We start from the raw sequence: 25659 nt of genomic DNA on the forward strand, positions 1-25659 counted from the left end.
CTTGTGTTGAATGGGCTATGGGGTCTTTTACTCCATAGGGCCTCATGTATTTTTGTGATGTGGGTTACACAGCACCCTCTGTGCCGTGACCCAGGGGTGTCCTAGGGACTCCCCAACATAGACTCCATACCCTGGGACTGACTACTGTCTCCCAGGGCATGTAAAGTCACCAAAGACTTTGCTAGTCTTGAATCCTGAACAGAACCAGTACAAACCATCATATTGTGGACGTACTGGCTGGGGCAATTCGATTGCCCCAGGGTCTGTTAGTCGAGGGGGCACGTCTCCGTCCCCCCTGATCGAGTTTTGGCTGGTGGCAGTGGAAACTACTTTTTATATTCGACCGCGAATATTTCCCTATGGGATTTCCCATTGTTTTAGGCTAACACATTTAATTATTTATTTACGGTAGCCTTAAACATACCGCCGGTTTATATATTTATTATTATAACTCCGGTTGGGACTTTTTGCCAAAACTTGATTCTAAAATGGCGTTGGCGTTCGCCTCTGTAACTCTGACCCAAAGTGGAGCCCTTTGTTCCACTTTTGGCGGGCTTCTCCACAGAAGCCCTCCAAAGTGGTGCCACTCTGTCTGGGGTACTTAGGAGGGGTGGAGGGGGATTTAGGCACCCTGGACTGAGTTACCTTGGTAACTCAAGTCGCACTCCGTCCTGATTGGCCCAAGTGGTGAGCCGGCCGGCTCACCACTTAGCATGTTTGAGTGACAGCTAGGCTGGGTGAATGGGGGTTTGCTGCATAAAAGCAGGGCTTTGGGGACTGGAACTTCAGAAGTCGCCACAGGACCAAGAATCCGACGAGGGAAGAGCTGAGCCGACCTGCTTCGACGACACCACCCGGTGGAGCCCTGCTGAACCGTCTCACCACTTTTCCCGACGACCGAGGAGAACTCTTAACGGAGTGGCTCCTTCCCTTGACTGGTGGGGACAACCAGTTTTCGCCTTCTTTTCGCTTCTCGAGGTATCTCGTGGCCGCCTTGCCAGTGCCAAGCACCCCGGCAACCGGAACCCCACCACCTTTTACCCCAACCACGAAAGTCGGTACAACCCTCTAACCGGAGGACTCCGCGGCTGGTTTCTTCCCGGGCAGTGCAACGACCTTCTTCTTCTGCTCTTCAGCGAGAACTTCTTCTCCCCTGACCGACGTCGAGCCTTGCTGCCACTGCCTGGAACAACTGCCACCGCTGGAGGATCCTTTCCACTTAAGGTACCGTGTTCCGCCTGGCTTCCCTTGCCACCGACTGTACGGGGTAGATTTAGCCCCCGGCTTTCGAACCTGGGAGTGCCTGGGACACCCTGGCTAAACTTTTTAAGCCACTCTAAACTCTTTCTAACTCTTTGCAAGACTTTGAATCCTTAACAACAGTGTGATCTTGGGCACATTTTCGCTCCGGCTACTCTAAGAGTGGGCCCTGCCTAGTGACTTTTGCTCACCTGTGACTTTGTGCTTCTTTGAGTCTATTGCAAGTGTTCTGGACCTTAGAGTGGTGTGTGTAACCCATTCCTGTTTCTTTTTACCCCTTTCTTGAACCTACTAGAGTGTCATCTAACGTTAAGCGCTCACCTCTGTTTTAATTATGTGGTGTTAACTTAGAGTTGTCTAGATAGGAGTAAGGGTTGGAACTGCTTTCATTATAACTGTGTTTGAAGTGTTTTTACTATATTTTGCTAGAGTGATTTCAACTTATGTGTGTTTTATAAATAAATAACTATATACTTTTGAAACCAAGCTCTGGTCAGTGTTTGCTTGTGCTATTGTGTCTGAGTACATATTGTGTATACTTTGCATACTGCCTAACTCTTCTTGAGGGAAGTCTGACTGCTCAGCCACAGCTACCAGGTAAATCTGGGTGGTGCAGACTGCTACCAAGTGGGTTTACTGCTATACCTGTAGTCTTCAATCTTTTGCAGTGTTCCCCAAGGGAACTGCACAGGTTTCTGCCTAACACTGGTGTACAGCGGTGGGATTTGTATTGAGTATACATTTTATTGTGCTTTAGATACCTTAGTGCAACTAACCACAAAGCTTAGCACTGTAAAAGTAATCCTCTAACATGTCAGTTATAGAAAGCTATAGTCAAGAGTCCCTTGCAGCCAAAACTGCTGATTGTTTAAGAGTGCTCTGTAAACATAAGGATCTCCTGACTAAGGGCAAGAAAATGGAGCTGATTGAAAGATTGTTAGCTAACCAAAGTCTGGGTGATGGTTCAGAGGAACCTACCACTCCAGTAACTGTAGATGACAGTACTGAAATTAACATGGAGCAAAATGTTGATGATTCTGAGGAAGAGTCAGAAGAGGAGGGTGAGGCTGTTGTGACTGTCCCCCCTAGGCCTCTGCCTGCTCTGCCTGCTCTACCTGCTGTACCTACTGGACCTTTACCAGGTCCCCCATTTAGTCCTCAATACTTTGAACTGGAGAAAATGAAACTAGAATTGGAGTATAAGAAACTTAATGCTCAAACTGACAAAGAACTAAGGCTAAGGGAAATGGAGCTCAAGTATGACTTAGAAATGAAGAAATTATCTGTTGAGAATGCTTCTCTCTCTGGCTCCTCTAGAAGTTCCAGTCCTAAAAGACCCCGGATGCCTAAAGAATTGGTTGGTATGTATGAGCCTAAATTGGATGTGTTGGATTGGTTGTCTCTGTTTGAATATAATCATGGGCTCCAGAACATCACAGGAAATGACTTACTCACCTGGTTGTTCTCTAGGCTTCCCCCTGTTGCAACTGATGTGGTAATGGAGATGGGGGAGAAGGATAGGAAGGACTATGAATGTGTGAAACTAGCTTTGATAGCTAGGTTTGGGAAGACCCCTTCCCAGTATCTTAAGAGGTTTAGGAGCCTCAAAAAGCATGATGGTACCCCTTGGGCTACCTGGGTGAATGAATGTTTGAAAAACTTAGAGGGATGGATTAAGGGTTACAAGGTGAACACTTATGAAGGTATGAAGAATTTGTTTATGTTGGAGACTATTTATGATGCCTGCTCTCCTGAGCTCAGACAACACTTGGCTGATTCCAGGGAATTAGATTCCCGGAAACTAGCTAAGGCTGCTGACTTGTGGGTTGCCAACAGGGCCACTCACAAGGATTCTGGGGTCACTCAAAAGAAGGATGGGGAGAAACAGCCTAAAAAGGACTCCAAAGAGAATTCTAATACTACAAATTCCAAAGAGGGCCCCAAACAAAACTATAAGGGTAAGCCACCAGGGAAACCAAATCAGGCTAGTATACCTCCTGGTCCCAGACCAGAAGGAGGTCAGAACAAGCCTCCATTCCAGCGAGCCTTTGGCTCATGCTTTGTTTGTAAGGCTACTGACCATGTGAAAGGAGATCCCAGATGTAAGGGTAAACCTTCAGGGGTCCAGCTTACCTCCTTAGCCTTCGCTCCAGAAGAGGAAGTACATATGGCAAGTGGAAACTTTCTATTACTAGCTGATGAACCCACTGGAGTCTCAGCTAGTGTTTCTTTAGTCTCTCTGGGGTTGTGGGAACAACAGAATTTAGATGTCTATAACTCTATCCCAGATAATACTAAAGAGTATTATAAGGACAGTGTCCAGGTGAATGGTCAGGAGACTCCTGCCATTAGGGATACTGGAGCCAGCATAACTGTGGTGGATGAATCATTTTTCAAGGCAGAGGATGTTGCTAAGGCACCCAAATGCCTCACCAAGTTAGCTGGTGGGCCTGTGCAGATGTGTCCCCAGTTACCAGTTCTCATCCAATGTAATGATATGGCTGTAAAAATACCTGTCAGTGTACAATGTGAAGTGCCAGGTAGGGTTCTGTTGGGTAATGACCTCAAAGCTCTTGGAGTTGTATCTCATACCCCCAGACCACCTAGCAAAAGGTTACAGGAACTCACAAAACCTGCAAGAGAGAAAACCCTGAGAGGGTTATCTCAGGAGATGATGACAGAAATCACTCCTCTCCCACTGGAGCAACTTACTGCAGTAACTACCAGATCAGGAGCAAAGGGGCAACCCAAGACTCCTAGGAAAAAGCCAGCAGCAAGCACCCCAGTGCTTCCAACAAGGACTTCCCCTAGGTTGTCCAAAGTTACACCTGTAACTCCACCTCCAGCTGAGGCTGAGAGGGAGGTACAACCCTGTGTGGTTGAGCTAGACTCTGAGGAAGAGCTAGAAGGAGGCCCCAACCTTATTGGAGATTTGGACCCTGAGGACCATCCTGAGCTGCAGTCTTTACTGGCAGAAGGTGGGCCTAGCAGGGCAGCTTTTCGTAAGGGGCAAAGAGAATGTCCAACTCTGGAAGGTCTCCGCCACCAGGCAGCTTCTCAAGCTGATGGGCAAGAGCCTGGGAAGTATAGGTTACACTGGGAAGATGGCCTCTTCTACAGTGAACCCACTGAGTCTGAACCTGGAGACTACAAACGCCTTGTAGTCCCACAAGAGAACAGACAACAGTTCTTACAACTAGCCCATGAGATACCTTTGGCTGGTCACTTGAGTTTCAAGAAGACCAAGGAAAGGCTCTCACTCTACTTTTATTGGCCAAAGATGGGGGCTGAAGTAGATAGATATTGTAAGAGCTGCCATACCTGCCAGACTTCTGGTAAGGTTGGTTCCAAGAATGTGGCACCTTTAGTGCCTCTCCCAGTTGTGGGAGTCCCATTTGAGAGGGTAGGGATTGACATTGTTGGTCCCCTTGATCCTCCAACCTCCTCAGGCAACAGGTTTATCCTTGTTGTAGTAGACCATGCTACTAGGTACCCTGAGGCAATTCCTATGAGGACTGTTACAGCTCCGGCTGTGGCTAAGGCCCTCCTCGGTATTTTTACCAGGGTTGGGTTTCCTAAGGAGGTAATCTCTGACAGGGGGTCAAACTTTATGTCCCACTACATGAAAGCCATGTGGAAAACCTGTGGAGTTACCTACAAGTTCTCAACCGCTTACCACCCTCAGACAAACGGGTTGGTTGAAAGGTTTAACAGAACCATGAAGAGCATGATAGGTGCTTTAGAAGAACCCCTTAAGAAAAAGTGGGACCTTCTACTGCCATGCCTTCTCTTTGCTTATAGAGAAGTCCCTCAGGAGGGAGTAGGTTATTCTCCCTTTGAGCTTCTCTATGGCCATCCAGTCAGAGGCCCATTGGCCCTGATTAAGGAGGGATTGGAAGGTGCTCCTCCCCTCAAGCCAGTCAGAGTGACTGACTATGTGATAGGTCTCCGGAGGAGAATGTCACACATGATGGCAGAAGCAAGTGACAACTTGAAAGCTGGTCAAGCTCTGGTCAAACATTGGCACGACCAGAAGGCTAACATGGTTGAGTTTACTCAAGACCAGCTAGTTCTAGTTATGCTCCCAACAAGGCAGAGGGCCTTGCAAGACAAATGGATGGGACCCTTCAAGATTGTGGGAAAACTTGGAGAGGTCAACTATCTGGTGGATCTGGGCAGACCCAGGGAAGCTCCTAGAGTCTTCCACACCAACCGACTAAAAGCATACATCTCCAGACCTGATGTAGGAGCCTTGCTTCTAGCTTCAGCTGCAGAGGAAGAAGAGAGTGAATCTCTCCCTGATCTCCTCCGAGGTGTGCCTTTAGATGAAAAAGTTGAAGGAGTCAATCTCTCTTCAGACCTGACACCTGAGCAACAAGAGGAGTGCAAATCTATGTTAAATCAGTTTGCCTCCCTGTTCTCACTATCACCAGGCTTGACCCCTTGGGGTCAGCATGAGATACTCACTGGTGACTGTCTGCCAGTCAAAAGCAGAGGATACAGAATGTCAGAACATGTCAGAACCCACATCAAAGGAGAGGTCAAGAAGATGCTTGATCTCGGGGTAATAGAGCCCTCTACTAGTCCATGGTCTAGCCCAGTTGTGTTAGTACCAAAGGCAGGATCCAAAGACTTGAGATTCTGTGTGGACTATAGAGCTCTAAATGCAGTCACCAAGACTGATGCCCACCCTTTGCCCAGGACAGATGAGTTGGTGGATAAACTTGGTGCAGCCAAGTACCTCAGCACATTTGACCTGACGTCAGGCTATTGGCAAATAGCCCTGACAGACCATGCCAAGGAGAAAACTGCATTTTCAACCCCAGTTTGCTTGTACCAGTTTAAGGTCATGCCTTTTGGACTAAAAAATGCACCTGCCACATTCCAAAGGATGGTGAACCAGGTTCTGGCTGGGATGGAAGACTTCTGCATGGCATACTTGGATGACATTGCAGTCTTCAGCCACTCCTGGGAAGAACATGTGACCCACCTAGGACATGTGTTGCAGGCTCTGGAACAGGCCCATTTGACAATCAAAGCCAGTAAGTGCCAGATTGGTCAAAGTAAAGTGGTCTACCTTGGACATGAGGTAGGAGGTGGAGAAATAAGGCCTTTGCCCAGCAAGATTGAAGCTGTGCAAAATTGGACAACACCGACTACTCAAACCCAAGTGAGAGCTTTTCTAGGCCTCACTGGATATTACAGGAATTTCATTGAGAACTATGGGACCATAGCTTCTCCACTGAATGTAATCTCCTCTCCCAAATTCCCTAAAAAGGTAAAATGGAATGAGGAGTGCAATCAGGCCTTTGAAAAACTGAAGAGAGCTCTTTGCCAAGCTCCAGTCTTGAGAGCTCCTGACTACCACCAACCTTTCATTGTACAAACTGATGCTTCCAATGTAGGTATAGGTGCAGTTCTAAGCCAACTGGATGAGAAGGGTAGGGAGCACCCCATTTGCTTCATCAGTAGAAAACTGAAGGATCCTGAGACAAGGTGGGCAACTATCGAAAGAGAATGCTTTGCTATTGTGTGGGCACTGAAGAAGTTTAGGCCATACTTGTATGGTTCTACTTTTGTTATTCAGACTGACCACCAACCCTTGAGATGGTTAATGCAAATGAAAGGGGAAAATCCAAAACTATTGAGATGGTCAATCTGCCTGCAAGGGTTTGATTTCACCATTGAGCACAGGTCAGGGTGTCACCATCAAAATGCTGATGGACTCTCTAGGATGTATATCACCGACTAGAGGTATGAGGTTCATCCAGGAGTGGATTAAATCCTCCTGTCCCTTAGTCTGGGGGGGGCGAGTGTTAGGGAGAATTCTCTGTTTAGGCTGAATTTCCCTACCTAGTGAGTCCCCCAGCAGCTTTGCTGGATTTCTGGGGTTTCTTTTTTTCTCCTGCCAAGAGTGAGACTCTTTTACCCTCACTCTTGGACATATTGAAGTGTGTTTTCTTGGTTAAACCTTGTGTTGAATGGGCTATGGGGTCTTTTACTCCATAGGGCCTCATGTATTTTTGTGATGTGGGTTACACAGCACCCTCTGTGCCGTGACCCAGGGGTGTCCTAGGGACTCCCCAACATAGACTCCATACCCTGGGACTGACTACTGTCTCCCAGGGCATGTAAAGTCACCAAAGACTTTGCTAGTCTTGAATCCTGAACAGAACCAGTACAAACCATCATATTGTGGACGTACTGGCTGGGGCAATTCGATTGCCCCAGGGTCTGTTAGTCGAGGGGGCACGTCTCCGTCCCCCCTGATCGAGTTTTGGCTGGTGGCAGTGGAAACTACTTTTTATATTCGACCGCGAATATTTCCCCATGGGATTTCCCATTGTTTTAGGCTAACACATTTAATTATTTATTTACGGTAGCCTTAAACATACCGCCGGTTTATATATTTATTATTATAACTCCGGTTGGGACTTTTTGCCAAAACTTGATTCTAAAATGGCGTTGGCGTTCGCCTCTGTAACTCTGACCCAAAGTGGAGCCCTTTGTTCCACTTTTGGCGGGCTTCTCCACAGAAGCCCTCCAAAGTGGTGCCACTCTGTCTGGGGTACTTAGGAGGGGTGGAGGGGGATTTAGGCACCCTGGACTGAGTTACCTTGGTAACTCAAGTCGCACTCCGTCCTGATTGGCCCAAGTGGTGAGCCGGCCGGCTCACCACTTAGCATGTTTGAGTGACAGCTAGGCTGGGTGAATGGGGGTTTGCTGCATAAAAGCAGGGCTTTGGGGACTGGAACTTCAGAAGTCGCCACAGGACCAAGAATCCGACGAGGGAAGAGCTGAGCCGACCTGCTTCGACGACACCACCCGGTGGAGCCCTGCTGAACCGTCTCACCACTTTTCCCGACGACCGAGGAGAACTCTTAACGGAGTGGCTCCTTCCCTTGACTGGTGGGGACAACCAGTTTTCGCCTTCTTTTCGCTTCTCGAGGTATCTCGTGGCCGCCTTGCCAGTGCCAAGCACCCCGGCAACCGGAACCCCACCACCTTTTACCCCAACCACGAAAGTCGGTACAACCCTTTAACCGGAGGACTCCGTGGCTGGTTTCTTCCCGGGCAGTGCAACGACCTTCTTCTTCTGCTCTTCAGCGAGAACTTCTTCTCCCCTGACCGACGTCGAGCCTTGCTGCCACTGCCTGGAACAACTGCCACCGCTGGAGGATCCTTTCCACTTAAGGTACCGTGTTCCGCCTGGCTTCCCTTGCCACCGACTGTACGGGGTAGATTTAGCCCCCGGCTTTCGAACCTGGGAGTGCCTGGGACACCCTGGCTAAACTTTTTAAGCCACTCTAAACTCTTTCTAACTCTTTGCAAGACTTTGAATCCTTAACAACAGTGTGATCTTGGGCACATTTTCGCTCCGGCTACTCTAAGAGTGGGCCCTGCCTAGTGACTTTTGCTCACCTGTGACTTTGTGCTTCTTTGAGTCTATTGCAAGTGTTCTGGACCTTAGAGTGGTGTGTGTAACCCATTCCTGTTTCTTTTTACCCCTTTCTTGAACCTACTAGAGTGTCATCTAACGTTAAGCGCTCACCTCTGTTTTAATTATGTGGTGTTAACTTAGAGTTGTCTAGATAGGAGTAAGGGTTGGAACTGCTTTCATTATAACTGTGTTTGAAGTGTTTTTACTATATTTTGCTAGAGTGATTTCAACTTATGTGTGTTTTATAAATAAATAACTATATACTTTTGAAACCAAGCTCTGGTCAGTGTTTGCTTGTGCTATTGTGTCTGAGTACATATTGTGTATACTTTGCATACTGCCTAACTCTTCTTGAGGGAAGTCTGACTGCTCAGCCACAGCTACCAGGTAAATCTGGGTGGTGCAGACTGCTACCAAGTGGGTTTACTGCTATACCTGTAGTCTTAAATCTTTTGCAGTGTTCCCCAAGGGAACTGCACAGGTTTCTGCCTAACAATGGCCTTTCAGTAATTTACTTAGTGACAATGGTTAAGTTAGGTATGTATCCAGTAAGTATGTGCCGATAAAGATGCATACTTCTGGGGGATTTCATGTCCTGCACTTTCTTTGGGTCAGTGGCCACCCCTTGATCCAAATACATGTGTCCAGAAATCTCTAGGTTGTTCTTGTAGAACACACTTCTTCTGTGTAAGATGAGGTCACTGTCTCTTACTCCGTAAAACACTGATCTCAGTCTCTTATGATGTTTTTCATTTTCTGTAACGATCATTATGTCCTCAAGATCCTAACCTTCTGAGTGTTGGAGTACTTCGGCTACAAGCAATTATCCAACACAGTCTCTTGTACTGCTGCAAGCCCAATTGAGTCGAAAATGTGGAGGTCTCTCAAGAGTCAGAATAGCATATGGTGGTGGTACCGCACTCCACAATACAGCTTTGAGACACCATTGGCTTCACTCAGATCTGCTACGTTATCCATAGTAAATCTTTTGTCTTTCATGCCAGATGAGATGTTCGGGAGCCACATACCAACCTGCATCCAGACTTCCCCAGGTGGTTTTCTTGGTCACTACCACCGCGGACACCCAAAGTGGCTGTCCCTGCACTCTCTCAATGCTTTCTTCCTGTTACATTCTTTCAGGCTCACTCTAGACTTATTTCCTCTGTGGCCAATGGTATCCTGCCGTGTCTCAGTGTCTCAGGCTTTAGTGTACAGTCAATGTGAAGTTATCCATTTTCCTTTCAGACACCCCATCCCTTCAAAACAGCAGCACATTCATACAGTAACTCATCAAGCTCACACATGCACATACTGTTGGCAAAGGTCACCAGTTGCAATTTCTCATGTGCCACAGCTACACAACAACCACACGCCACTGTGACAAATAATTTGGTTAAGCAACATGTTAGCCATGTTTCACCTCTGTCTTGAAAATGAGTTGCAGCAGAATTGGCATCATGCTGCCAAATGCATATATTTTGGTGGATGTCAGTTTCTACATCGGTCACTGCTTGAGGGGTCTTTGACATAATGTTCACTAAGGTACCGATATCAATTAGTACTGTGATTTCTAGACTCTAAATACACACTCTGCACTTCATTTGGGATTGTTGCTTGCTAGAGTTAAAGTTGGCCACTGAGATGATGTATACCTCATTCTTCTGAGTCGGTATACTACCATGGTGCAACAGTTTATCTGGTGCACTTGCTCTCACAGTTATCAGGACAGGTCAGCACACTGTGGCATGGCATAGTGGTTTATCTTTCCACAAGCTTAACAGATTTCATCTCTGGCTGTGCATGCCCCACCACGAAGGATTGCAAGGCGTTCAACAGTCTTCTGCTTGATGGGTAGATTTGATAGCGCTATCTCCATCTGGGTCACCTCAACCTGTCGTCCAGTTCTCTCAGAATGAAGTAGAAATCATCAATCGATTCTGCAGTCTGTTGCTAGACAAATCCTATGTGGTCAGCATTTACTTGCAGTTGGAAACGTGTTGAGGGCTATCGTAGCTGCATCATAGTCCTCTTGGTTTCAGAGGTTAGCAAGAATCGAAAATGTGCTGCATACATAGCATCTGGTAGCAGGGTCCATCTCATCTCTTATGTGAAAAAGAGCCCAATCTATGGGCCCTCATTTCCCCTGCACACCATAAATCCAGAAAACCAGCTAAATAAATACATAAATGTACAATAATTGTTCGAAACAGATCCAGTAGTATTCGGAAAAGTAAAAATATATGACTAATGTTCAGATGCAAAACGAATATACAATTCTGAGTTGTACAATAGAGGCTCAACACATTTCGTTGAACCAATCCTTCAGGAGCTAAACTGTAAAAGTAAAAGAAAAAACACACCTCATTTATAATTCATACCAAAACTTGAGTACTTTCACCTCCACCACATAAGTTCACAAACCAACATGCCATGGGTACACAGACTCCATTTTTTTTACTACATAAGTAATACACTGCTTTCAGAGATATATATATATATATATATATATATATATATATATATATATATATGATACATTACTCACCGTAATCGTATTTCTGATGCTTGTATCTGCTTAGATTCACATGCTGTGCATAGGCCGACATCTAGTGGAAGCTGTGGAGTATTACAGTTTGTTTTTCGAAACTCGAAAATGGGCGTCGACACAGGGCGTGCCAGTAATACTATCCCTAGTGTGACGTCCACTGTACCCAAGATCCCTCACGCGTCTAGGATCCTCAGATTGTATTTTTTCTGACATGAGGTAGCATGAGGAGTAGCGTGAGTACAGATAATCCAAGCAGATAGACAGAAAGGTAAGACTACAAACAATCATGCGCCGTCTCTCGGAGGGGAGGAAGGGTGGGTCGCATGTGAATCTAAGCAGATACTAGCATCAGAAATACGATTACGGTGAGTAATGTATCTCTTCTGAGGCTTGTGGAATCTGCTTAGATCACATGCTGTGCATAGATTAGCGAGCAGTACCAGAAGGAGGTGGGATGTGAGAAGGGTCATGAGCAAATAAGTGTCTTAGAACCGCTTGTCCCACTTGTGTATCTGCCTTGGAATGGGTGTCAATGCAGTAATGCTGAGTAAAAGTGTGAATAGAGCTCCAAGTAGCTGCTTTGCAAATGGTGTCAAGGGGTACATTTGCAATGAAAGCCAGAGTGGCCCCAATGCCTCTAGTAGAGTGGGCCCTTGGTGTAAAAGGCAGAGTCTTTTCAGAGAGTGAGTAACACAGCTGGATACAGTTAATAATCCACTTCGAGATGGCACCTGTAGAGACGCGATCCCCCTCTCTGCCTGTAGCTACAGAGACAAACAGTTGATCTGTTTCCCTTAGCGGTCTGGTTTTATTTACATAGTAGAGGACCGCCCTACGCACATCTAGGGTGTGTAGTTTCACCTCAGCCGAGCTGTGCGGGTTCTGGAAGAAAGCCGGAAGCTTGATGGACTGGTTTACATGGAATTTTGATATAAATTTAGGCGAGAACCTAGGGTGTGTGCGTAAAACCAGTTTGTCTTTATGGACAGTAAAGAAGGGATCCTGCACTGACAGAGCCTGAATTTCACTGACCCTTCTTATAGAAGTAATAGCTACTAAGAAGGCGGTTTTATAAGTCAGGTGTTTGAGACTGCTTTTATGCATGGGTTCGAAAGGGGGGCCCATGAGCTTGGCTAGCACCACATTAAGGTCCCACCCTGGTGGTGGGTTTGAAATAGGAGGGTGAAGTCTCTTTACTCCTTCCATGAAGGCTTTAACTACTGGTACTTTCCACCATAAAACCTTGCTATGGGAAGTGGTGTAAGCCGAGAGGGCTGCCAGGTGTACTTTCAGTGAGTTAAAAACCAATCCTGCATCTAGCAGGTGGAGCATGTATGTAACAATAGTGGAAGGAGTGCAATCAACTGGGTTGATTTGTCTACTCTGGCACCAGATAACGAACCTCTTCCACTTGTCAAAGTAACAGTGCCTTGTGTTTGGTTTCCTAGATTCCTTTAGGATGTCCATACACCTCTGTGGTAAATTGAGGTGTCCAAACTCTATGACCTCAGGAGCCATGCTGCCAGGTTCATTGAGTTGGGTTGCTGGTGCACTGTTTGACCTTGGTGCTGGGACAGTAGGTTGTACCAGGCTGGAAGTTTGATGGGCTCGCACACCGCCATCCTGCGTAGGTGTGGGAACCACGGTTGTCTTGCCCACATGGGAGCAACTAGGACAAGCGTCATCGACTCCCTGTTCATCTTGTTCACCACTTTCCTGATGAGGAGTTGGTGGAAAAGCGTACGCAAACATCCCTGACCAGTTCATCCACAGGGCGTTCCCCTGGGAGTCTGGTTGGGGGAACCTGGATGCAAATCCTGGGCATTGTCTGTTTTCGCTTGTGGCGAATAAGTCTATAGTGGGGAAACCCCACTGAGAGAAGAGATCTTCTACGACCTCTCTGTGAAGAACCCATTCGTGTTCCTCTGGGAGGGAGTCTCTGCTCAGAGCATCCGCCAGGGAATTGAGCTCCCCTGGAACATGTTGTGATGACAGGAAGATGTTCCGTCTGAGTGCCCATATCCAGATTTTCTGGGCAAGCTTGGACAGATTTGGCGAGCGAGTCCCTCCTTGCTTGTTCAGATAGAACATGGCTGTAGTGCTGTCGGTCCGGATTTGCACTGACAGGTTTAGTAGGTGGGGCTCGAACGCCTGAAGCGCTCTGAATACTGCCAGAAGCTCTAGCAGGTTGATGTGGTTCTTGGCCACTGAGTGAGACCAGAGACCCTGAGCTGTGTGGTGGAGATGGTGAGCTCCCCACCCCGTCAGACATGCATCTGTAGTGACAACTGCCTGTACTTCTGGATCGTAAAAGGGTTTCCCCTGTGCGATATTTTCTCTTGTCCACCAGTGAAGGCTTTGTACCAGTGTTGGCGAAACGACCACTAGATCGTCCCACTGACCACTTGCCTGAGACCACTGTTTCGCCAACCATTCCTGCATGGGACGCATGCGCAGGCGCGCGTGGGGGACCAGATAAATGCATGACGCCATCATGCCCAGTAAACGCATTGCTTTGCGTACCGTTATTTGTTGACCGGACTGATAATGCAGAATTTGCAGTAGTATATTCCGAATTCTTTCTTCTGAAGGAAAGGTCAACCCCTCCTGGGTATCCAGGATTGCTCCTAGGAATTGTTTTGAGGTGCTTGGCACCAGGCTTGACTTCTTCTCGTTGATTGAGAAGCCCAACTCGTGGAAGAGGTCGATAGTCCTTTGAATGTTTGTCCTGCAAATTCCTGGGGTTTCCCCCGTTATGAGCCAGTCGTCCAGATAAGGGTACACTGGGATTGCCTCCCTGCGTAGGTGTGCAGCCGCCACCGCCAGTACCTTGGTGAATACCCTTGGTGCTGAAGCTATCCCGAAGGGCAGTACCTTGAATTGGTAGTGCCGACTGTCCACCTTGAAGCGCAAGTACTTTCTGTGCGCTGGGAACATGGAAATATGAAAATAAGCATCTTTCATATCCAAGGTTGCCATGTAATCCCCCTTTTTTAGGAGGGGGATTACCTCTTGTAGCGTGGTCATACGAAATTTTTGGGGCTTGACATACTTGTTGGCAGGCCGTAAGTCCAATACTGGGTGCATTGTCAAGTCTTTCTTTGGCACAAGGAAGTAAGTTGAGTAAATACCCTTGTTTACCTGGTGTCCCGGGACGAGTTCTATCGCGTCCTTTTGTAGAAGAATGGCGATCTCCTCGAGAAGAATCTTCTGATGTTCTAAGGAGTGTGCTCTTTGTCGTGGAGGATGGTTCCCTGGACGCTGCAGTAGCTCTATACAATATCCTGTGGATACTGTTGACAGCACCGATCTGTCTGATGTGATCCCTTCCCAAGCCTGGGTGAAGTTTGAAATGCGTCCCCCTACTGGGGTTGTGTGAGAAGGGACCCTGAACTGAGCGTCACTGCTTTGGTGGGGCGTGCCGCCTCCCTTGCTGGGGCTGCCTCTGCCTTTACCACAACCTCTCCTATTACCTCTGCCGTAACCCTGGGTAGACTGTTGGTTGTTGTTCCACTGTGTACCCTGCCCCTGGGAATAGTTAGATCCTCTCTGGGAATTTTGGTCGCGTGGGCGACGAAAATTACTATTCCCTCTCTGGTTAGGGGGTTTATTGGTTAACTAACCAAGGGATTTGAGAGTCTCGTATTCGTCCTTGGCATTTTTCAGTGCATCTTCGACCGCCTTACCAAACAATAGATCGGCTTCCACCGGTTTGTCTAAAAATGATGCCTGTGTTTCTGCCTTAAAACCAGACTGCCGTAACCACGCATGTCTCTTGTTAACAGTACCTTCTGCTATCAATCTGCCTGCGTTGTCCGCGGCGTCGAAGGTTGCTTTCAAAATGCAACCAGACACAGCTCTACCCTCTGCGGAAATCCGAGCTAATTGGCCCTTTAACGGTTCAGGAGCAGAGGCTATGAGAGCCGCGACTTCTTCCCACTGATGGCAGTTGTAGCTGGCCAACAGGGTGGTGGAGTTAGCAATCCTTGCTTGATAGGCGGACGTTGAGGCTACCTTCCTGCCGAAACCGTATAGTTTTTTGCTCTCCTTGTCGGGAGGAGCTTCTGACGAAGACAAGGGTGTCCCAGCCCTCTTACGAGTGTTGGTGACAACTAGGGAGTCTGGCTTCAGATGTCCTCTTATATAGAGAGGGTCAGACTGAGCTGCCCTGAAAAGTTTTTCAACCCTGGGATTGACTGCTCTGGAGAGGTTTGGGTTCACCAGGGACGGATCTATTCTCCGCTGAATGGATTTAAGGATAGGGATGGTCTGGGCAACAGGCCTCCTTTCTCCCACTAACTCTTCTGCAAAGTCCCTTTCCTCCTGTACACCGTGGGTGTCAATGTGGAAATGTTCTGCTGCGCAAGCGAGAACCTCATTTAGGAGGGGTTGGTTATCGACCGGGGAGTCGGTAACCGGGGCTTCGTTCTCTACCGGGGAATCTACTCTGTATGTTTCCGGGTCATCCTCTTCTTCCTCCTGGTCCTCATCATCCCCATAGTAGGCCGCCCCGTTTGCTCTTCTATCAACCCAAAATCATGGTCTTCACAAAAGGAATCCTCTCCTTGATACCGTGAGTATGGTCTTGCGGAAGGTTGTACCTCGAAGGGTTCGGACCTCATTGGAGTTTCAAACCGGGCCTTCTTACTTGGGGGGGATAGGATCAGTAGAGCCTGAGGTTGTGGCCCCTTGTGGATGATACGAGAGGAAATGTTCTGGATTTTTCTCATAAAAATCAGCCAAAGAAGACATTCTTGACATGACCCTATCTATGTCTTCACTGGACCATTTTTTGGAACTGGGAATGCCTCTCTCAGCAAGTCTATGGGATTTATCTTAAGTAGCTTTGCTGGTTGTGGACCTATTAGCAGACCTGGGCTTGTCTGTCTGTTTAGGGGGGGGTGGAGTGTTTCACAGGTGTGGAAGAATGTACAGGTAGTTTCTTCTGCCGTTTTCCCCCCTCCCCGTGCGTAGAAAAATGTTTTCCCTGTCCCTTAGTGGCTCCGGAGTTTTTCGACGCCTGGCGTCGAGGATCGGGAGAGGTGTCCCTGTCCTTCGAGCGTGGGGCCTCGCTGGCTTTAATTGCAGGCTCCGACTCCTGGAGCGCGGCCTGGGGGTGGAAGTCGTCTTCGTCTTCCGACGATCGAACTTCTGTTAGCCTAGGTAGCGAGGCACTCTTGGTAAGAGTGGATGATTGCCTGGAGTCATGCGGCGATCTTGATCGAGAGCGCCCAGAGGACACCGAATCGGACCGTTCTGTCTGTGCCTCTTTCCGAGAACTCGACGTTGTCGAGTCTCGGTTGGACTTAGTGTGTTTAGTGTGTGTAGTATGTGAAGCGCTTGTGTCGCCGGGGGTCTTCCCCATAGCCGCCCTGCCGGACGACCTTCTGAGGTCGGGGACCTGCGCTCGGCTGTCTTTCGACACCGTAATGCCCTCGCCGTCCGAAAGTACGGCGTCGCTGCCATCATTGAAGGCGCCCTCCGCTGCCATGGCCGCCTGCCTGGCATGGTGGGACCAACGCTTTGTCGAACGGTCCTTAAGTGTCTTAGGTTTAAACCTAATACACGCTCTGCAGTTCGCTTCGGGGTGGTCCCTCGGCAAGCAGAGATTGCACGTGGCGTGCCTGTCGACCCAAGGGTATTTGCGATTGCACTTGGGGCAGAATTGAAAAGGGGTACCCTCCATACGCACCTTGAGGCAGCGGGCTGTTAAGTGTAGGAAATGTATAAGGTGTACCTATATACCAAGAGTGTAGAGTATGTACCACCCCCCACTCTCCCTACTTGCAGGGCCGAGGCCAGCGGCCTACCAGGCCCGGGCCGAGGCCAGCGGCCTTCCGAGGCCCAAATCAGTCTTGCAGCAGCCGACGGTCGATTTCTTCTCCAGCCAGCGTCGAGTGTCGAAGTTCGACGTTGGGGTGGGAAAGGATGTCAATAGATTATTATTTTTTTCTTTTAGCAAAAGTATGGCTAAGGCCAGGGGACTCCGCAAAATGCTTCCGACCAGTATGGCGGAAAAAAACAATCTGAGGATCCTAGACGCGTGAGGGATCTTGGGTACAGTGGACGTCACATTAGGGATAGTATTACTGGCACGCCCTGTGTCGACGCCCTTTTTCGCGTTTCGAAAAACAAACTGTAATACTCCGCAGCTTCCACTAGATGTCGGCCTATGCACAGCATGTGATCTAAGCAGATTCCACAGGCCTCAGAAATATATATATCCATCGCCAATGCTGATAGCCCAAGTCACCAAGTAAGTATTCCTATACGTGAACACCTTGTGTTCCTTATAGGAGAGTCCCAAAGAGAACTACGGGTCTACAATCCCAGGAGGAGGAAGAGGGACACCCATGTAACTCCCAATCTAATCTATGTGAAATCACACCAAAGACCTACTGTTCCATACCTGTCTCAACGACGATAGGAATATTCACCAATGGGCCATACATCAGTGACCAGATAAATCACAACCTCTCCAAACGCATGTCCTGCAAAGAAAAGACACCTCTATAAGTGTCTTGATAACAGAGGATCCAAACCAATCTAAGAAACGGATATCTCAACCAACCTTTGGCAGGACCTTGTATGTAAGACTTACACACTGAACAATACACCAGTTCCCTCTCAGAGCCTTCAGCACAGATAGAACAGTGTGTGTGGCAAGAAACAAAGTGAAAGGAACTGCTGTCACTAATCAACTTCCAGGATATATAATGAACATACCAGCAAAAAGAGCCAGAGAAGTACTAACAAATCTGCAACGCTCTTACCTCAAAACATGTAGGACAAGTCGCCGAACTCGCTATGAGAAGTGACCGTGCAGACTAGGAGAAGCCGTAGCGCTGGGTCAGCATTGCGCGTGCAATATATATTCCTGTTGTCACATGATGGAACCAGAGTGGGGGGTCACGTGATCCTTCTTGTGTACCCACAATTCACTAACCAAATAAAGAGAACCTCTAGCTGCCATTTGAGGGTACTAGCTTAACACCTGAAGGAGATTGAGCTTTCAACCAAAAATAAATGGCCATGTACTATAAGCAGGCTCCAGATGGTTAAGCCATTTCGGGAACCAAAGAGGAGATAAAACGAAATACATGTCGAAAAAGCACCTAGGCACGGAAAATGTCCACAATGTGCAGAGGTACCCGACATTGAAGGTAGCAAGGTCGGGAGTAGTGATAATCCTTTTTCAATTAGTGAAAACAGTGAAGGAGAAACAGTGCATTCAGAATGTGCCTTTGCAGAAATATAGGTCAATAGACTATATGTGCAGTACCTGTAAAAATAGAAAACCACCAAATTAGCGATTTACTATGTGCAGGCATGCTGTTGACTCAGAAAACTATGTGTAACCTTGTAGGGATTACACAGTGAAGATCTTCAACCTACTTTTGCATGAATAATCCACAATCTGTAAATCGATTAGTCAGACATATGAAAAAAAATAGATAACACTATTCACTTATCGAGTGTATATACTACAGTCCTGTATAAAACCGACTGTCCTCATCCCATCTGGATGTATGTACCAGAGAATTCCTTCAACCCGGAGTAGCCAGGTTAATAAGCATATCATTGATAGAAAGAGACTATAGTACATTTCACAGTAATTGAAGGGGGATACACCAACCTATTACTAAACCTCTAATGGACATTTAACAGTGCAATGATATACAAAAGTACCTTGCTGAACAGCTATTCTAATACACAATTGCCATCCAATTAGAAAAGTAAATTGTCCCTCTACCCTCACGGTATGTTGGTAAAAAAGGTTCCTATGGCATAGGAGAACACGCCTCCTTAACAACTTTGTGGCCAAATAAATTAATCTTTACTAAATTGGAATTGCTGTTTATGTCAACACGTTTGGATAGACCTTTTTGTGAAGTCAAAAGAAACTGAAATCTACAAATACGGTGTCTCACGAGATAGCAGCTTCAATTATTCCATTTTATAAAAGGGCTTTGACCGGGGTCGAAAGATCAGTTCAGAGAGCTCTGCGAAAATAGCATATTTTATTATTTCATAAACACAATTTGATAATACACATAGTAAACAAGAGCAATCTGCAACATATTCAAATGTATCCAACATTTGGGCAAGTAGTGGTGCAAAAGAGTTTATAGAAAGCACAATAAAAGTGTAAAGTGCAATTCGACTCTCTATTCTGCAACATTTACGTTATTGTTTTATCTGCACAAATCCCCATCTACAAAGCCTATAATTTAGGTGCTGGTAAATTATTTACAAAAGTCATACATTACAGTCATTTGTCACATAATTCATGCAAGACAGTCATTTGTCATTACAGAACAGCATTATATGAATAATAAATACTAATCTCATACCGCACAGTGCTGATCATTAATTTATCTGGTCTTATAAATTGCCGTCTGGTGGCACACATGCAAGCTCTACTTGGATGACCACTTCTTAAACTGACTGACAAGAGCCAGTCTCATACACTGCCCTTTGTTCCCTGAACATAGTCAAATGAAAAACTACCCAAGAGGTAATCTGTTCTCTACTTATTCAACAGGAACCAATTTTCTGTCTCAATCCTTGGATTAACACACTACTATAGTGAAAATATTAACATTTGGTTACAATAAATACCTCTATGATGAGTTTCCCCTGCCTTCCGAGGGAATCCTGGTTGATATAAAGCAACAGTCTGTTCTGCAGGATGTCCCGTGCATTGACAGAGATGGTCCTCAAATCATTAGACATAAAGAGCGGAGAAGCTAGGATTGCCCAAATAGCCATTTGTACTTTGGATTGCCCAAAACTTAAGCCAAAGTCACCAGTGATGAGCTGAAAAAGAACACGTAGGCACCATTAAGTGTCATTATCAACATTTCCATTTTAAAAGAGCAGTCATGTGGAAAATTAAGTGCAGGTGGGACTCATGCTGGCCTTAATGAACACGTTTTGGGCTTCAGGCACCTTAATGGACTGCAGGATTAGCAAATCTGCATTAGTTTAAGGCGGTCCTGCCTTAAAGATGCACATGTGTGGCTGCCGAATGAGCAGACAAATGCAATACATCAGCCAAGTATGATCTTCAATTTATTTAGAGGCACACCCTTCTCCGGGCCCGAGTATGCAACCCAGCTTTCTGCGTGGATGGGGAAGTATCGACTGAAGTTTACCCAAGTATGAAAGGTGGCAATGGTTGTCCATGGAGGTAAATCAAGTGCATTGTTGTCGATAGCCCTAAACTCTTTATTACGACTAGAGTACTATATTGTAGCTACTTCGAGTACTGCCAAATGGTTGAATTATATTGGTATGTGCATGGCTATGTGGTTATTGGGGGGTGGACTGTGGGAGAGTGCATGTAGGGATGGTTGGGTGGAGTGTGGGGGAGCGGGGGGTAGGTAAGGTTAATAACACATTTACAGATGGCAGAGGCATTCCTCAGAAGGGTGACTGTACAATCGCAGAAAGAGGAGAACAAGTGTTTATCCAGTTTACGAGGTTGTGAGCAACCTGGGAATAGACCAGGGCCAAAAGAAAAACATATAATATAACAAACAGGGTACTTAAACGGTGACTAACCAGGGGCAGTGAGTTGGAGGGTGTGTCTGCGTCAAACTAAAGGGTTGTGCACACGTTTATAAAATTACATTATTACGTGGCACTGCAGGGCGTGATGGAGTTAGGTCGGAAAGACTGGGGAGGATGGCAGGAGGAGCTCCCTCTTTATCAAGCAAGTGTAGTTTCAGCTGCGCTCTGAAGAGATCCAGGTGGGCTGGCCAGTGATTTCTAATGGAGGGGTGTGGTGTTGGGGGAGAGGGGGGGGGGGGATGGCGAGTAGGGAAAAGGGAGTAAGTGACAGGAGGCACGGGGTATGGTACAGTGAGGTTGAGTGTAGAGGAGGAACACAATGAATGAGATGGTGAGTAGACAGATACACTCAGGCAAGTACAGAGGAGCAAGGACATTGATAACTTTGTAGACAATAAGGAACTTGCAAAGAGTAGTTATGAATGGAGAGCCAAGCCAGAATGGTGTTGGTAGGTAAAGGTCGGGCGGATCTGGGTAGGTTGTACAGTACAGGTAGCAAAGTTTAGGACTTTATTTAGAGGGAGGCAGGAGTAGAGAGGATGCCCAAGGAGTAGGCACAAGCAGTCGTGAAGTTTGCTTAGCACAGAGGAGGAGGTTATCATTTCGTAGAGTGGTGAGTAAAGTAAATTGCCACATTTTTCAAATGTTGAGAAGGTTAATACAAGCAGCAGAGTTGGTGGTAGTGAGGAATTGTTGCAGTCGAAGGTCGCTAACAAAGAGGACCCAAAAGTCGTGCGGCTTGGTCATAGAAGCAAGGTGGTCAGCAGGGAAGGAGAACAGCGAGGTGAGGGATGGAATTGGAAACTGGGAGAATTCCATTTTTGAAGAGTTCAGCATGAGGCAGCGTAGAGTCATTCAGTGATTGATTTCAGTGAGTCAGTTGGTAATCTGCACTGAGATGACTTAGGTGAAGAAGAGCAGGGTGAAAAAGATTTGAAGTCATCAGCAAAGAGATGATCGTGAAAGAAAGAACGAGAAAAGACTTCCTACGGCAGAGGTATAGTGAGTGAAAAACAAATCCAAACTGGTCCTTGGGGGACGCTGATAGGGGTGGGGGTCAGAGGTTTGCGAGCTCCACTAGATTTTAAAAGGGCCACATTTTCAGTTAAGAGGCAAATTCAGGCAATGGAGAAAGGAGTGGTTGACAGTGTCTGAAGTGACAGAGGTCCAAAAGGAGGAGTATAAAAGAAGTTTGAAGCTGTGAGCATCAGAGAGAAAGCTTGAGACCTGCATGAGTCTTGGTGGAGTGTTTACTTCCTAATCCAGATTGAAGTGAATTTCCAAGGCCATTACATACTGAAGGTACTTCATGATCCAACTAAAGGCCACCCTCTGAAGGACCTTTGAATAATGGGGAAGGAGGGAAACTGAATGATAGTTTACCGGGAGAATTGGTTCAGCAGAGGGTTTCATCAAAGGGGAGGATAGTTGCAAATTTGAAAGGCAGAGAAGAGCGCATTTTAGAGAGGGGTTAAAGAGCGCAGAGAAATCAAGGCAGGCGATTGAGACTAAATATTTGACTGTTCGAGAAGCAAACGGTCCAATCTCAGCGCAATCTGGGCTGAGAGCGATGGGTGCCAATACAGTAAGGGGTAGGGGACATGTAGTCGAGAGTGACAGGGTAATGGGGAGAAGTGGTGGACAGAATGAGGATATCCATTTTCATGAATTTTACAGATGTTAGAGGAAATGTAGGGAGCAAAGTCAATAGAGAGGGGGGAGGAAATGGATACTGCTTTGGGTGTTGAAAGAAAAGCTTAGAGGGTAGATTTAAGGTTTTGGGTGTGATTGCAAAGGAAGGAATCTAGATTTGTGAAGTAGTACAATTTGGCAGTGCATAATGAAAGTCCAAAAAACACAAAGGTCAATGAAAGACGCATGAATTGGGGAGAGGAACTGGAAAGAATTACTCACATCAAGGTATGGGTATCATTAACAGGAAGACATTACATGCCTTTTCTACACATGCAGATTTTCTCTTATATGTACATATTGCATCATTCCCAAAGGATCAACCAAGTTCGGATTTATCAAGTTTCTCTTAACGAGCACGGAAAATAAAATTATATGGGAAAGCAGTACAGTAAACATTTGCAAGTGCACATGGGATTAAACATTTTACTCACATTGATTATCCATACAATCTGTCCAGTTCCTTGCCTGCAACTCCACCATCCACTGTGCCCATCCAAACGCTTTGTTTACTTTTATATTGTCTATTCATAGCAAACTACATTGAGAAGTAATATTAATACTGGTTGCTAGGGCTTTGAGAATAAGGTGCTATAGAAGCAGACAGTTCTCACAAGACCTCAGCTCAGTGGATTGGGCAGTCACTGAGCACTGATACCTGCAGCGGGTTCTTAACCCACTGCATTATCTCAATGTGGTTGAACCCATTACCCTGCAGATTTTAATATATAAATAGTACATTACTCACCGTAATCGTATTTCTAATGTTTGTATCTGCTAAGATTCACATGCTGTGCATAAGCCGAAATCTAGTGGAAGCTACGGAGTATTACAGTTTGTTTTTCGAAACTCGAAAAGGGGCGTCGAACTAGGGTGTGCCAGTAATACTCTCCCTAGTGTGACGTCCCATGTACCCATGATTCCTCAGATTGTATTTTTTTCTGACATGAGGTAGCATGAGGAGTAGCGCGAGTACAGAGTATCCAAGCAGATAAGATAGATAAGACTACAAGCATCCATGCGCCTTCTCTCAGAGGGGAGAAAGTGCAGGCGCATGTGAATCTAAGCAGATACAAGCATCAGAAATACGATTACTGTGAGTAACGTATCCCTTCTGAGGCTTGTGGAATCTGCTCAGATCACATGCTGTGCATAGATTAGCGAGCAGTGATAGAAGGAGGTGGGATGTGAGAAGGGTCATGAGCAAATAAATGTCTTTGAACCGCTTGTACCACTTGAGTATCTGTCTTGGAATGAGTGTCAATGCAGTAGTGCTGAGTAAAGGTGTGAATAGAGCTCAATGTAGCTGCTTTGCAAATGCTGTCAAGGGGTACATTTGCAATGAAATCCAGCGTGGCTCCAGTACCTCTTGTAGAGTGGGCCCTTGGCGTAAAAGGCAGTGTTTTATCTGAGAGGGAATAGCACAGTTGGATCCGACTATCCATTTAGAGATGGCATGCTTTGAGACGTTTATCTCCTTCTCTGACTAGAGCTATGGAGACAAACAGTTGATTTGTCTTTCTTAGCGGTCTGGTCTCGTCTACATAGTAGAGGACCGCTCTCCTCACATCTAGTGTGTGGAGTTTCACCTCAGCAGAGCTTTGGGGTTCTTTGAAGAAGGCCGGTAGCTCAATGGACTGGTCAACATGGAATTTGGAAATGAATTTAGGTGAAAACCTAGGGTGAGTGCGTAGAACCAGTTTATCCTTATGTACCGTAAAGAAAGGATCCTGCACTGCAAGAGTTTGAATTTCACTGACCCTTCTTATGGATGTAATGGCTACTAAGAAGGCAGTTTTATAAGTCAGGTGTTTGAGACTAGCTTTGTGCATGGGTTCAAAGGGAGGCCCCATGAGTTTAGCAAGTCCCACATTAAGGTCCCAACCCGGTGGTGGGTTAGAAATTGGAGCGTGGAGTCTTTTTACCCCTTCCATAAATGCTTCGACAACTGGCACTTTCCACCATGACACCTTGTTATGGGAAGTGGTGTAGGCGGACAGAGCAGCCAGATACACTTTAAGTGAGTTTGTATTTATTTAATTTATATAGCGTTTTACTCCAAAACTCTGCACATTTTACCAACAGGATACATATAACAATTAACATCATAACAGTAAAAGCAGAAGCAATTTACACTTGTGAATCAGACCAACAAAACAGTAAGTAGAGAAATTAAACTGAAGGGAAGAGGGAGAGTAGTGCAGAGGACTGAGAGGGAGAAGGAGGGGAGTAGGAGGAGGGAAACTGATGGGGGAAAAAGGTGAGAATGGGGAGGAGAGGGGAGGGAGATGTTCATGGTGAAAAGGAAAGGAGGGAGGGGGGCAAGAAGGGGGGGGGGTTTAATGGAGTTAAACACTAACCCTGCATCCAGTCAGTGGAGCATGTAGGTGACAACATTAGAAGGAGTACAGTCAACTGGGTTGATTTGCTTATTCTGGCACCAAATACCGAATCTTTTCCACTTGTCATAGTAACAGTTTTTTGTGTTAGGCTTTCTTGATTCTCTTAGGATATCCATACATCTCTGAGGTAAATTGAGATGTCTGAACTCTATGACTTCAGGAGCCATGCTGCCAAGTTCATCGAGTTGGGTTGAGGATGCACTGTTAGCCCCTTGTGCTGGGAGAGTAGGTTGTACCGGCACAGGAGTTTGATGGGGGTCACACACCGCCAGTTTGCATAGGTGTGGATACCATGGTTGTCTCGCCCACATAGGAGCAACCAGGATGAGCGTCATTGATTCCCTGTGCATCTTGTTGACCACCTTCCTCATCAGAGGGGTTGGTAGAAAAGCATAGGAAAACATCCCTGACCAATTAATCAATGGGGCATTCCCCTGGAAGCCTGGCTGGGGAAACCTGGATGCGAAGTCTGGGCATTGCCTGTTTTCGCCTGTGGCGAATAGGTCTATAGTGGGGAAACCCCGCTGAGAGAAGAGGTCTCCTACGACTTCTTCGTGTAGTTGCCACTCGTGTTCCTCTGGGAGGGGCTCTCTGCTCAGAGCATCTGCTAGCGAGCTGTGTTCCCCTGGAACATGTTGGGATGACCAGTAAATGTTTCGTCTGAGTGCCCATTTCCAAATTTTCTGGGCAAGCCTGGACAGATTGGGAGATAGAGTGCCCCCTTGTTTGTTTAGGTAAAA

The 25659-nt window shown here is 46.6% G+C and overlaps 1 protein-coding gene across 2 annotated transcripts in view; it reads right to left on the bottom strand.

Moving 5' to 3' along the window:
- LOC138569641 (alpha-N-acetylgalactosaminidase-like) overlaps positions 1-25659 on the bottom strand; it is a 358057-nt gene that overhangs the window by 76683 nt on the left and 255715 nt on the right. For both annotated transcript variants that reach the window (XM_069647792.1, XM_069647791.1), the window contains exon 7: positions 19872-20069. In XM_069647792.1, coding sequence (XP_069503893.1) covers positions 19872-20069 — 198 coding nt within the window. The remainder of the gene's footprint in view (positions 1-19871; positions 20070-25659) is intronic.

The sequence above is a fragment of the Ambystoma mexicanum genome, chromosome 2q (assembly GCF_040938575.1).
Source record: "Ambystoma mexicanum isolate Mex_15411 chromosome 2q, UKY_AmexF1_1, whole genome shotgun sequence".
Classification (NCBI taxonomy): Eukaryota; Metazoa; Chordata; class Amphibia; order Caudata; family Ambystomatidae; genus Ambystoma; species Ambystoma mexicanum.